Raw genomic sequence first — 15,646 nt, 5'->3', positions numbered from 1 at the left:
GCATAACCCATTGCACACATTTCTATTCTCAAGTACCAGTACAAGATCTGTACACCTGTATGCAATATACATGTAGTTTAAGACTGACAATAATTCAGGCAGAATAGCCTATTCAGTACTGTTCATTTCAAGCCTTCATGCATGCAATGTAGCAGCCATAGAATAGCCTAATGAGATGTATTAGTTTCAAATGACTAAATGCTGTAATTTGAAAAAAACTTGTTGGAATCCCACATAATTCAGGAAAACATTTGACATATTTCACCCATGCACACATTAGGGTTATCACTCGGCTTCTTGTACGGTACTTCATAGTACACTCTGTGTATACAAGCATACATGTACATTATACATACAGTATCCTGATTAAAAAAAAAACAGGGGAGGGGCAAAAACATCTGTCATCTAAAATGTGAAAAATAGCAAAATAAATGTCTTTTCATAAGAACATCTGCAACATCTTTGTAGAGAGAATGTAGGAAAATTCAAGATCCGAAAGAAAGGGAGGCGCGATAGCTCAGTCGGTAGAGCGGGGATTCGTATTCCGGTGACCCGGGTTCGATTCCCGCTTGGTGCGCTAGTGCCCTTTGGTAAGGCATTGATCATCAGTACCAGGTCCTTCGGAGGGGACTTTAAGCCGTTGATCCTCTGGTTGCTTGCTTACAAGCATTCATGCTTTCTTAGCAATCAGGTAAAAAAAATCACCACCAAAAGCTTTCTAGTTTTCTACAATTAGCTTAAAGCTTGCAAGAAGATCAATTCCTTAAAAGCAAGTCCATTGACTTGAACAAAAGAGGAAAGTCAAACAAGCTTAACACTGAAAATTTCATCAAAATAAAATGTAAAATAAGAAAGATATGACACTTTAAAATATCACAAAACAGTTTATTTTCCACATTCCAATCAGTATGCAAATGTAGGACATTCCAAGAAACCCAATAATGTCTCTCTCACTATTCATCTTGTATTTTATGATATGAAATATTCAAATTTCAATGTGAATTTTTAACTTCTTATCCCTGAAAATGTGGAATTTCCATTGTTGAAACCTATATAGTGATTCAATAAATATTTTCCTTAATTGTCAAATCAGCAAGAAATAAAATATTTAATTATTTAAAACACAAAAGAATTAGTGACACCATTGACTCTCATTTTCATATAACTGTTTTTTACAAACACAAAATTTGCGAAAATTGAACAAAACTTTGAAATGACACAACTTTCTTTACAGTTTACATCTCTGTTTGTGATTACATTTTGACTTAATAGTTTTGCACTTGGTCACCAAATTATACCTTAATATTTAATATATGAAAAATAATTCTCTTATTGAAATAACCTTTTAAATTCATAAATAATCAACAAATGACATGCAGACCCTATCAAATTTACATTTTGAAAACAGTTAAATAAAAAACAGTAAAAACTACAGATATTTATGTTTGAATATTTGGGCTGAGCTTAAATCTAACAATCACAATTATATTTCTTTGCAAATTATTAGCCTTTCCCTTCATATTCACTACCACCTATATGTATTTGTTTACTTGGCAAGTATTTCCAACTTTGGAATGCTGACTCTGATAACCATCTCCAAATGGTCTTACATGAATGACTCTTTAACAAACACTCTGAAACCTCATCATCATTTTGTTTACTCACTGTCTACCGATATTGTACGCCTTCCCAGTGCCATGTCAAATGCTTGGTCCCACATGAATTATTTAGTGCTGGCAATCGTGAATCAGGTATTATGCCAAATGTGTGACTACAAACAAATTCCTTTCATATGACCCATGAAAGAAACCATATTCATTTTGCCGACCCTGCAATTAGTACCATCATTTTTTAAGGGATTAAAAAATTAAGAGTGCCTTGACTTCAGGCCCATGCCAATTATCTGAGAAATAAAGTGTGTCACCTCAAATGATATTCAGTCCTGGGAGTGACAATTGAAAGGGTTACACGCTGTGTGTCAAAGGTCAAATACAGAGCCATGGATAGGGAGCGTCAATCGTTTGTCAGTTGAGGAGCACACAAAGGAGTTATTGAATAGAAGGATTAGCAAGGGTGTTGATTTGAAATGAAGGACTTGGGTGGAAATAGGAACCAGAGGGAGGGATGCCCTAATGATCTTGGGAATGAAAACTGTTAGGGCAAGCTTCATTGGTGCCAAATGAAACATGGAAACTTTTCTTTCAGAGTAACAAATTTGGCTTGAACTTTCTTTTTTTATACAATATGCCAACCACACAATATTTTCATACGACTATCAGACACATACATGTACATGTATAATAGTCTGACATAAGAATTTCTTTTTACATGTACATGAATGCAATGCTCTCTCTTGAAAAGAAGTACAGCTGCCCACAAGAGGAATGTGCTCCTTACAGGACATTATAAATAAAGCAAGGAGTTTGGGGGAGGTACATGTATCTCCATGCATAAAGTATTTAATGAGAAGTTCATATAAATTTCGCATTGAAAGTCAACAAAGCTACACATGTACTAGTATTTAAAGCTACATGTATCAGTCTTGCATGGACAAAACTAACCTTCTCCACATCTGCATTGGGTCAGTATTTCTAATCCATCCATAGCCCATGCATGTACATGACAAATATCACACTTATTACCAACAATAAAATAATTAATGAATTTGATATTCTTTAAAAGCACCTTTGGGATTCTCTGAGCAGAAAATGCTCTTACACGTGTAAATAGGAATTTAATAATTCATGGTTTCCTAGTTTTACAGCGCTTTTAAACTTGAATACCTAATATAACAAACTTCTTTAAGATTAATGGCAAAGATATCAGCCTAACACCTTCCACCAACACTCAATGAAGTCTTTTTCACATTCATTAATCTACTTACAAAAAAAAACTTTGGGATAATGTGAAGCTACAAGAAAATTTGGGTAACTAAATCAGCAAGGAGCTAAGAGCAAAGCAGGATTACTTGCTAACCTAAAATATGCTTTTCACACTAAGGTATCTTATCCCTGTAAATATCCTTAACCCTGGACTATCCTCAATCCCATACTATCTTTTGGGGTTTCAGACAGCCCCACCCCAGCTTACTGCACAGCTAATGAATACTGATGGGTTTTGCCACACAAAACCTACATGTATTTAATATGAACTTTCAACTTAAGTGATTGGCTCCACTTTCCTTATTAAACCAGGTTTGGTGTCAGACTATAAATGTAAAGCTCTTATTGTACCACTGCAAGAAGTCAGCTGACCCAACTTTTTACCACACCCGGATCCTACAGTACTATTTGCCACACTAGCCTACTTTAGTAAAATGTAGTCCGATTATCTGATACAAAAGCAAGCTATTAATTGACCCCAGAAATTTGGTAGGTCAAATATTGTTCACATTTTTTTCCATGTTGGTATTAAATGTGCTGACATTTGGCAATTACAGAAAATAAAAGCCCCCACAGTAATATATCCAAGGGGTAAGATTAAGCTAAACCATGGACCTACTATAGAACCTAGCAGATCTTACCACCAGCTCCTGATTGGATGAAATCGGGAACGGTATCACATGAATACTGTTCCACTTTCAATAACCCTTACACCCCTTTATAGTTATCTGGTTGAAAAGTCATCTCTTTGCAATTTAAACAATTAAACTTGCTAAGTGTGAACAGTTTTTGAAAGAAACCCCTCCATGGACTTCTGCTCGACAGGTACAAAATATTTATAATTTATGCGTCTCCATGCTCCTCTATCGCATTAAACTTGCATGAAGCCCACGCGTGGGGTTCTCTGCTGTTTCTTCCATAATCTTACCCCAGAGGATTTGGGCCAATTTGTCATTACACAGAGATAGGCAATGAATGCAATTAGCTTTAATAATGAAGTCAGGTCCCTGGGTGTTTCAAAATGCCATCTGCACTGTTTGGCAAAAGATAAAAAGATCTTTCTTGAAAGTATCAAGATGTTCATGACACTGGAAATGGAGATTGAATTAGTGGAATGATTTTGACATCTTGAGCAACCAGACTGCAATGTCATTATCACCAAGAAATTGAAAGGCAATGGAAAAACCAGAACTTGATGTTTCATTAACTTAGAATCAAACCATACCTCAAGTGTGTACTTTGCAACATGAGCAGGTTCATGTTTGGAATAAAATAAAAGTATAAAGAAAAGTTTAAATGTTTAAATGAATAGCAAGTTGTTTTTTTATTTGTCAATTGTCAATGTCAACCACATCAGAAGGGTGAATCTCTATAAATTTGCATTTACAATGTATTCAAATTGTCATTTAATGTGACACTACAGCAATGGGTCAGAGGCCTACAAATGTACATGTACATGGATAGTTAAGGATCAACTTGGTTTATGTTCGGACATTTGGTTATCAATAAAAATAGGAAAGAAAATACTGGAATCTAAATGCTTAAATACAAAGAAATGCAAGTTTTTTGTCTTTAAATTATACATACATGTAGGTGGTCCTACTGTTCTTGTAGTTGTGCAGGTTTGAATATACATGTACATGTACCTTGATTGTAGAAATACTTGTCTTGAGGCATTGTACATTCAGTAATTTTATGTAGATTTTTTTATCACAAATCCAATGAAAAAATCTTGATTACAAAATGAAAACCAAAAAATAAATAACAACATCTGGTCAAAAAATGAGTCTTGGGTAATAAAGTACTAGTACAGTACACAACTTTCAAACAATTTTTTTTCTTGTGTAATAAAATACTTTTTTTTCTTATATGTAGCTAAAATTCCATAAAAGACTAAAATTACTGAATATTAAATGGATGTACACTACAACTACAAGTAAAGATGTGTATCGGAAACTGGTAGTCATTCAAAAATATAAACAGTAAAACTTTGTTGCCAAGTAAATGAAAATATTTTTACCACATATCAATTGTGGTCTTGCACACAAAATTTACATAACCTATATGCTGTATTCATATACATGTACATAGCCTTCATGTGCCATTCATACATGTACATGTATGTACGCATCATTGCATACTCAATTTTAACTACAGTCCAGTGTAATGACATCACGAACCACATCTCCAAAGCCAATATTGATTTCTGTATACACTCTTTCATCCAAACAAGATTTCCCCTCCCAAAACAATGAACGTCAGTCGCATGTATAATTCCAAATTCCAAATGAGTTAACATTCACTGGACCACATAATCACTTGGGGTATAACACATACGGTATGCACTTGTACAGTGTAAATGATTGTTGTACATACATGTATGCAATAAATGTGGATATTTCATCCCCTATTCTACTTGTAACAATAACAAAAACCAGACACATGCACAAATGTTTCATAAATAATGTACTAGGGTGCATGTAACTTTGCATGTAATCAAATCCAATGTGCCATCAATGCTGAAATATCTTCTCAGATAAATTGTTATGTACTATTTTACTTGCACAAGAACTTGTAACCAGACCTGCTTGTGACTGAGAAAGTGACAAAACGTCAATGAATTCCAAGATCTGGGGGATTTCTCCAGATGTACATGTACATGAAATACAACCTGGCAGCTGGATTGGTCTTTGATTGATATTTCATGTAACATGCACTGGCACACTCTGTCATTCTTAATATTACCAAGCGATATGACAAGGATGAACTTCACGGAACACGGAATGGCAATAACCGCAAAATTATGAGACCAAACATTAATTTTTTCTCGCTCTGAGTGATGAAACAATAACCAGCTGAAAACCAGAAAGGATAAATGTGAATGGAAGGGGTATTTTATTGTCTCTGGGTGTCACTCAGTACATTTTTTCAGCAAAGAAAATGGGTACTATTTCTCAAATGGACAAGCTCTCACGGAAGTGTCAGCACTGATTGTAAACATCTTGTATCATACAGGTTTAGGGACTTAAGAAGTTATATTGGATGAACTTGCAATTGAGGTTAAAACTTCCACATCCATTATAATCATCATCGCTCAATTCATTGAAGAAATCTCTCACATTGGGCGTAAATGTCCACACATACTTTTACTCTCGCTCCTCAGCACACAGAAAAATTGTCTTTGTCAATTTTGGGTTGCAGTGATCCCAACGTGGTTCACTGCCTCATGCACAGGAACCCTTTACCAGTAACTCTTGGTGATTACTTATTTTAACCATGGACCGACCATGTTTTAACAAAATAATAATCTCCAAAATTCAAGTCAAAAGGATTTTAGTAGGTAAACAATATCTAAACATCATGCATTGTACAGTGTATCTCAAGTCATCAACATCATTATTTTAAGGTGAAAGTCAATGAAAAAAAGAACATGACAATCTCCAATACTCCTACATGTACATGTAGTTTGTGAAAATATTCTATTTTGCTTTATACTGTACACTGTATGGCTACTGAGACATACATGTACTACAATAATAAAATTCAACATTCACAACTTTTAAACCTAGAGATGTACAGGTGTACCCTCAGGGATATTTTGTACATCTACAGTCCATAAATGATATCATTCCGGAGCACCTCAATTTAAAGACAAAAAGAAACAATAATTCAATAACAAGTGGAATGCCTCTGGCCGTCTCACCTGCATCACGCGGTTCAATATAGCAGCAGTGCTGACTTTGAATACTACTCTAACTCGCACAAGATGTTCAGTGATACATGGTTACTCTTATGTCCACTTGTTATGAACTAGACCAATAAACTTACAGAGATATGATGGTTATTCAACAAAAAACCCCAACATGGCCAAAGTTTATTGACCTTACATGACCTTTGACCTTGATCATGTGACCTGAAACTCGCACAAAATTTTCAGTGATGCTTGATTACTATTATGTCCAAGTTTCATGAATCAGATCCATAAACTTTCAAAGTTATGATGGGAATTCAACAGATATCCCCAATTCGGCCAAAGTTCATTGACCCTAAATGACCTTTGACCTTGGTCATGTGACGTGAAACTCATGCAGAATATTCAGCGATACTTGATTAACCTTATGTCCAAGTTTCATGAACTAGGTCCATATATTTTCTAAGTTATGATGACATTTCAAAAACTTAACCTCAGGTTAAGATTTCGATGTTGATTCCTCCAACATGGTCTAAGTTCATTGACCCTAAATGACCTTTGACCTTGGTCATGTGACATGAAACTCTAGTAGGATGTTCAGTGATACTTGATTACTCTTATGTACAAGTTTCATGAATCAGATCCATAAACTTTCAAAGTTATGATGGTAATTCAACAGATACACCCAATTCGGCCAAAGTTCATTGACCTTTGACCTTGGTCATGTGACCTGAAACGCGCACAGGATGTTCAGTGATACTTGATTACTCTAATGTCCAAGTTTAATGAACTAGACCAATAAACTTTTAAAGTTATGATGGTAATTCAACAGATAACCCCGATTCGGCAAAAGTTCATTGACCCTAAATGACCTTTGACCTTAATCATGAGACCTGAAACTTGCACAAAATTTTCAGTGATGCTTGATTACTATTGTGTCCAAGTTTCATGAATCAGATCCATAAACTTTCAAAGTTATGATGGGAATTCAACAGATATCCCCAATTCGGCCAAAGTTCATTGACCCTAAATGACCTTTGACCTTGGTCATGTGACGTGAAACTCATGCAGAATGTTCAGCGATACTTGATTAACCTTATGTCCAAGTTTCATGAACTAGGTCCATATATTTTCTAAGTTATGATGACATTTCAAAAACTTAACCTCAGGTTAAGATTTCGATGTTGATTCCTCCAACATGGTCTAAGTTCATTGACCCTAAATGACCTTTGACCTTGGTCATGTGACATGAAACTCTAGTAGGATATTCAGTAATACTTGATTAACCTTATGGCCAAGTTTTATTAACTAGGTCTATATACTTTCTAAGTTATGACGTCATTTCAAAAACTTAACCTCAGGTTAAGATTTGATGTTGACGCCGCCGCCGTCGGAAAAGCGGCGCCTATAGTCTCACTTTGCTTCGCAGGTGAGACAAAAAGTATAGGTATAAAAAAATATACAGTATCACCATAGAGCTATTAAAGGGGAAGTTCACCCTGAAGAAAACTTTGTTGTAAAAATAGCAGAAAAAATAGTAAAAAATATTGGTGAAGGTTTGAGGAAAATCCGTTAAAGAGTAAGAAAGTTATTAGAGTTCAAAATTTTGGATTTGTGACGTCATAAACGAGCAGCTGCCCCATGTGTTATATATTATAAAATGTATAATTTTCAAATTTTGTATGGTTCCTGATGACTTAATTTTGTTTTCTTTTCATGATCGGGTGTGAAATGATTTGTCTATTGATATACAAAAGTTACAGTGAAAACCATTTTCAATTTTCTGAGAAAATGACATTTCATTGATTTTTTACCATTCGCTATGTAGGAATGCTGCTCGCATATGATGTCACAAATCAAATAATTGAAATTCTAATAACTTTTTAATTATTTGATGAATTTTTCTCAAACCTTCGGCAATATTTTTTATTATTTTTTCTGCTATTTTTACAATAAACTTTTTGTCAGGGTGAACTTCCCCTTTAATGGTATCACATTCTAGATATTCTATGTACATGCACATGTACTGTAGATAACAGTACATGTACCGTACATAAAATGTACCTGTATTCTTCCATATGCATCTGGTTCTTATTTTCTTTGTTCCAGCATTCCTTTCTCATCTTTTTTTGTTCAAAATGACAGGCTATGAGGTTGGTATAATCAATCACCCTGTACGTGATAATAAAACCATCGTTTTCCCCATAATAATAAAGTTCAAGTAATCCAACAATTGGCTATATTTTGTCTATCAAGGATGTGATATCATGGACGGTTCTTGTCTACAATAGGGTCGACACTATCACAAAATCAACTTTCTTTTTAAAAAAATATAGAAAAACAGCACCACTGGTCATGTGACTGCAGTATACGGTACAGGCTAAGACCTACAATAAATGTACATGTGCATGTAATGATACATGGATGTGTATACTGTAACAAAACTTATACATGTATATTCAACTTTTACCACAAATTATTTTCCTCACAGTTTCTTTATGCTGATCTTATTTTGTACATGTACACTGTATGTCGCTGATTAAACAGGGTACATGTATATACAGTACATGTAGTTGCTACTCATTGCTTTGCTTTTTTATTTTCAAACAATCTTTTTGATCAGAGATTTTGCCATTTACATGTAATGTTAACTCATTAGTAAATTTTCTAAGATTTCCAACGACAACATTGAAATCTAGGTATACATGTTTGATTGTGTGTGATGAGAGCATGACTCTTCAGTCTTCAAATGAACTATTATAGCCAATACGAGTAACATGAACAGTAAACACTGAGAGTCAGACTTTGTACTTTGTTGCACAATTCTTCCAGACACAGTTGATGCCTACCAAAATATTGATGCATTCAAGGCAAACATTTGATCTGTCTTATCTTATGTTATCTAAAGCCCATACCACCTTTTGTACAGTCAAGCTCAGAAGCTAGGAATGCTACCATGTTCCCCACACATACCTAAGATTGGCAAGTGTTCAGGTACATGTACATGTAAATCCAGTCAAGTCTAATTTACATTCAGGGAATTGTTAGAGAGAGACTTTTACTGACAAAATAGTGCATATCATCATCATTAAAGAGAAATTCCAGTAGTTGCAGTAAACACTGATTTCATGAGAAAGTCTGTAAAACAAGACTTAATTGTCACTATATTTTTTGTATCATCGAGGACCTACATGTACATGTAGATCTGGTACAGTTACATTAACTGAACTTTGTGATATCTTGAAATCTACGCTGAAAAATGTTCACATCGAAGATCCCCAACACAGATAAGCGCACATGGGACAATGTATAATTATTGCTTAGAGCGTCGGGCCCGACGCCCTAACCGAATCCTGTGCTTATTTGCTGATTTCTCAGCAATTACACAATTTCTTCCAGAATCCTTTGGCAAATGCGTTTCATTTATACAAACAGACACTTTCGTGGTCATTTCATTGGATTCTGTACGAACTCATTTTGATATCGTTACCAAAACTAGCATTTACCTTTAAGCACCCCCACCCCCAACACACAAAAAATAATAATTGTAAATACATAAAAGAAACATACTAATACTACTGCTTCTGCTTTAAAGATAGATAGATAGATAGATAGGTAGATGATAGATAGATAGATAGATGATAGATAGATAGATAGATGTAGATAGATAGATAGATAGATAGAAGAAATTTTTAGACACATTTTGTGAATAGAATGTAGAAAAAATGTAGAATCTACACAACATGTAATACATTTTCAACTGTTGATTGATGCATGATGACCATATTATATATCTTTAAAGAAAGATGGATAGATAGACAGATAGATAGATAGATAGATAGATACATGTAGATAGATAGATAGATAGAAGAAATTTTTAGACACATTTTGTGAATAGAATGTAGAAAAAATGTAGAATCTACACAACATGTAATACATTTTCAACTGTTGATTGATGCATGATGACCATATTACACTCCACCATCACAGCATCAATAATACAATTAAAGTGGCATACATAAACACCTACAAGTAGCACAATTGGTTGCAATGACTCATTATTACAGAAACTTAAATCACCCACAGAACAGTTCAAGGTAGCCAAAACAAACATAATCCTTTGTCCTTCTTCAGTTCCCAGCTTGAGTTCAAGTCTTGGAATTTCTTGATTGAATATCAGAGGGAAGGTGAGCTTTAACAAATATTCAGAGGTGCAAAATTGCACATGATACACTTTAAACAACATTTTACTTGCTAGTATTTCCTTTTTAAGACTGTCATGTGAACTTCTGACAGTTTTTAAAGGAAGATGGCTGACAATTTTCACGGGTCATATTCATCATGAGTAATGTGCAAAAAATAATTTGCAGCTACATGTAGAAATATACATGTATTTTATCTTTAATGCTTTGCTTTTAATACTGGGATTATTTATTATTTATAAAAATTAATTGCACATTACAGGACATTGTAGCAACTCAACTAAATCACTGCCCAAATGATCCCTCACCATCCCTACTCCCAACAAACTACATTGTAGAAAATTTAACTACTGGTACTACATTGTACATGTATCTGCATGTCGCAAATTGAAGATATTGGAAAGTATACCCCGGAAATACTTTGTGAATTTTACATTAATTGAAAACTTTAAAGCCTTGCATCAATCAAAAATACATTGGAATATTAACATGAACATGCACATGTAGGCCAAGTTCAGTGATTTTCAAGGCAGAATTTATTTACATGTAGGTTCATAACACAAAAATTTGATTTTAAAAAAATATATATCACAGACAACATATACATACTGTACTATGTACATGTAAGATCAAATCATCAAAGTGCCATTATCATATTTTTGCCTTGCAATACATACATTGTACAATTGGGAGATATCTGTCAGGTTTCGTTCAGTCACTACATGTATATTCTTTTGCAAATTATTAGCACAAAATAAGAATATTTAGAATACAGCAGGCCTATTTTAATCATCAAAATTACAATACATTCCTTCCATTATGAATGGTAAATTTGGTTAATAACTAGGCTTAGCACACATGTAGCAAATACACAAGTGTGTTAATTCAACAATTTTTCCCCTACATGTATGTGATCAAGGCTTCTGCAAGACTGCATCCGATTACAGTGCTCAAGTTTTTAATTCAAGGAATTTTCCCTTCAAAATATCCATCAGCACCTACATGAACATTAAAGGTTAAAGATGAATTCCAGTTTTGGTAACGATCTCAAAATGACTTTTTACAGAATCTAATATAATGACCACCCAAGTGTCAGTTTGTATGAATAAAAAATATGTGCCAAAGGATTCTGGAAGAAATTGTGTAATTACTGAGAAATAAGCAAAATAAGCGTAGATTCGGTCACTTCCGTAGGGTCTTTATTCCAGCAATAATAATACACTGTCCCATGTGTTGGTGATCTTCAGTGTGAATGTTTTTCAGCGTAGATTTTAAGATTTCACAAAGTTCAGTTTATGTAACTGTACCAGATCTAGATCCTCGATGATATGCTGACAATTAAGCCTGGTTTTACAGACTTTCTCATGAAATCAGTGTTTACTGCAACTACATGTACTGGCATTTCTCTTTAAATATGAGACATGCACATCCCATTTAAACATAGAAAGATGTTCATTAAAAAATCCAACTAAAAATGGTGGAAAAACAATTTTTTTTTAGCATTTCATGTGAAGACCTCAAAATGCAGCCTTTTTTTTAAATATCCTGAATTGTTTGTAAAGTGAATGGGTGTGCAGACATGGGGCACCATTGTTTTATTCAATCTGAAAATGACTGGCTGAGATATTCTCCAAGAAAATTATACTCTGATGAGATTTTTGGCACACATACATGTATGGTACTCATAATACAAGGAACATCATCAACTGAAAATTTTCTTGAAATCAAAGAAAAATCATGATTAATAATAATCTAAGTTGTTACACATGTACATGTAGGTGCACAGAAATGGGGACCCCCCCCCCCCCTTCAGACTTACATGTAGGCCTACTGTAACATATTGACTTTATAATCATTAGAATCTAAAATTTTACATGTTTGATCTAGAAAGTAGAATAGTATAACCTTGTACCGGTACATGTATAATGTGTGAGTGGAATAGACCCAGATCTAGGCCTACATGTAACTTGTAAGTACATGTACATGTAAGAGTCTAGCTCAGCTAAGTACATGTAAGTGACAATGCCACGTACATTGTATGTAAAAAAAAATGAAATAGAGTTTGAGTCTTGATCAACATTTGTACTTTGTTGTGTGTTTGACAGGTCGTACATGTATCCACACAATCAATTTCAAACATCCATTTTGAAAATTTTGCAAGAAAAAGATTTTCTACAATTTTAGTATAAAGTCTACAAAGTGTTAGGCAATAATAGAGAACATATGCTGAATTTGCTGATTACAATTTTCCAATTCATTGTTTTTGTTTAATCCAAAGATAAAAGAGGAGGCTTCGATAAGTGTCCAGACACCCAACCCCCTAGTAGTAGTATAGTGAGTGATTGTATTACCGACCGGCCTTGTATTACCGAACGCGAGCATCATATGCATCAGAAAATAATCAAATACGCTCAAACCTTTGCAACTTCCTCCCAAAGGCAACTTAAATAGAAAAATTATGAAAAATTATCATAAACACAATTTCGAAGTCTTTATATCCTCAAAACAATAAAATATGGTCAAAATAGCTCATCAGTGACTTTGTTGTTTTCCCAACTTTTCCCATAGAAAACACACGTTCGGTAATACGATACCTTTTCAAGTGACCAAAATTTTCACTTGCGAAGAGGGGTCCGATTGGAAGCTGATGTCGTAAAAATGAAAAACAATTTCGGCAAAATTTCTGCATATTTATATTTTGTAGGTATTTGTGTATTTATGGTGAAAGTTTGGTGAATTTTATTGGAATAATGTGTTTGATATGATCAAATTCATGAAAAGTGTTCGGTAATACGATCCACTACCATACAGTCAAACAAGGCTTCAAAGGTAAACTTACAATCATGTAAGTTAAAAGCCAAACAATTACAACAGACATTGATCTGACATTTATAATTATGAGCTAAAGAAACTGATAAGTACGAGGTGAAAAGGTTACTTAGATTAGAGACTCAGAATCAGAACTCATGACACGTACACTCTGATTTGTCTCAATCTTGGGAAACTATAAATCAGGAAGCAACGGAACGCGATACACACCCGACGACCAGCGCCTGAGCTACCCCTCTCACAGCCCGAAGCCAGCCCGTTGCAAAGATAGCTACCGCCTCTCTCAGTTTCAAAAGAACAAACAGAACGACTTCATGTTGGACGTATAAAAATCATTATCTTACCTTGCCCCTCTTCCTCCTGTCTCTTATTTTCTCCATTTTATTCCTGATAGTATTCCATACTGATGGATGTCCGAGAAAAGCATTCAAAATCCGAGAAATCCGACACCGAGCTTAGCTAGCCTTGCTGGGCATTTTCGTTGTGAAGCGTCAATAAGGACGCCATTTTGAATCATTGCCTTCAGCACGCTCTTCCAGACTGAATTAACTCCCTCTGGAAGATTTTCAAATATCATTTTAAAAAGTAGGCCAAAACCAGGCCAAAACATTCTTGTCAACATCAAAATTTTATTTATTCTATTTTCATTGATTAATTATATCACATCCAGTTATTAGGATGTTTAGTGTGAATGATAAATTTATGAACATTTTGGCATTGGAGGTTCATACAATGTCTGCGATTAGGCGACTCGAGCTTCTATAGAAAGAGCGCACGATAAAAAAACTCTTTCGGAACATCTCGCTCTTGTCAAAAGGTTTTCCTTTCTTCACGTCACGAAAGAAGTTTGACAATAGTTGTTTGCCAACAAAACATAATGAACTGATACACTCGGATGCATTCAGTTGTTTCTTCAATTGGATTTGAACCGTCTTCTTTTATCTCAAGAGCGGTCTTGGTTAAATCCTATTGACGATTTTCTAATTTATACGAAAATGGTATTCTTCAGTTGGCGCCATACTCGTGAGACAACAAACATTAATTCTGTGGCACCACTATAAGTCTTATTATTTCTTCATGATGATACCATTCTAATTATATAACGCAGATACTGGAAAGTTTTCACCCCTTTCTGCGTGTATATCGTGATATTCATGTGATATTTTTAGAAATGAATATGGCTATGAACATTGCTGTAACTACGGGGGCACGTGCCCCCCCCCCAAAAAAAAAAACTATTTGTTTTCTTATGTTACTACATAAAATTATATTTTTATCATACTTTTGTGAATAATTTGTCTCCCTTATAATGAAATAAGTTGCAGCAATAAATATCTAATGCACTTAATCGTTGTCAATCCAATATTTATAGTTATTAGAGGAAAATTTTTGAATAAACCTAATTTCATATAATAAAATACAAAAGAACAAGTGGGGAAGTGGCGTCATCAGCCAACCTAATGAATATTCATGACGATTGTTTTCACAAAATATTGCTATACTTTAAAATTCAATGACTTTGTTATTTCTTATCCGATTTTGATGAAATTTTCAGCATTTTGCTCAGTGAATTCTATTCTATTTGTTAAGCTATAAATACTTTCAGCCTGGACCATCCCTTTAAATACCTGATATCGGCCTCGCCAAAAGAGGTTTTTTTTTAATTCATTTGAAGAGGCCCATCATTAAAGGACAGGTCCACCCCAACAAAAACTTGATTTGAATAAAAAGAGAAAAATTCAACAAGCATAACACTGAAAATTTCATCAAAATCGGATGTAAAATAAGAAAGTTATAGCATTTTAAAGTTTCGCTTATTTTCAACAAAATAGTTATATGAAGGAGCCAGTTGCATCCAAATGAGAGAGTTGATGACATCACTCACTCACTATTTCTTTTGTATTTTATTATATGAAATATGAAATATTTTTATTTTCTCGTCATTGTCATGTGAAATGAAGTTTCATTCCTCCCTGAACAGGTGGAATTCCATTATTTTAACATTTTGTGCTTCAGGCAAGGAGGTCCTAATCGTCAAATTC

At 34.3% G+C, this 15,646-nt stretch overlaps 1 protein-coding gene across 2 annotated transcripts in view; it reads right to left on the bottom strand.

The window, feature by feature from the left end:
- The window catches only part of LOC121408962 (heat shock protein sti1 homolog), a 31,081-nt gene extending 16,764 nt beyond the window's left edge, over positions 1 to 14,317 (bottom strand). The window contains exon 1 of one of the 2 annotated variants that reach the window (XM_041600705.1): positions 13,949 to 14,317. In XM_041600705.1, coding sequence (XP_041456639.1) covers positions 13,949 to 13,984 — 36 coding nt within the window. In that variant the 5' untranslated portion in view covers positions 13,985 to 14,317. The remainder of the gene's footprint in view (positions 1 to 13,948) is intronic. The other variant, XM_041600706.1, reaches the window with a different exon arrangement.
- Positions 14,318 to 15,646: the final 1,329 nt, after the last annotated feature.

The sequence above is a fragment of the Lytechinus variegatus genome, chromosome 2 (genome assembly GCF_018143015.1).
Source record: "Lytechinus variegatus isolate NC3 chromosome 2, Lvar_3.0, whole genome shotgun sequence".
Lineage (NCBI taxonomy): Eukaryota > Metazoa > Echinodermata > Echinoidea > Temnopleuroida > Toxopneustidae > Lytechinus > Lytechinus variegatus.
Note: the sequence above shows the minus strand (reverse complement) of the source record. Positions and strands in the feature narration are given on the sequence as shown.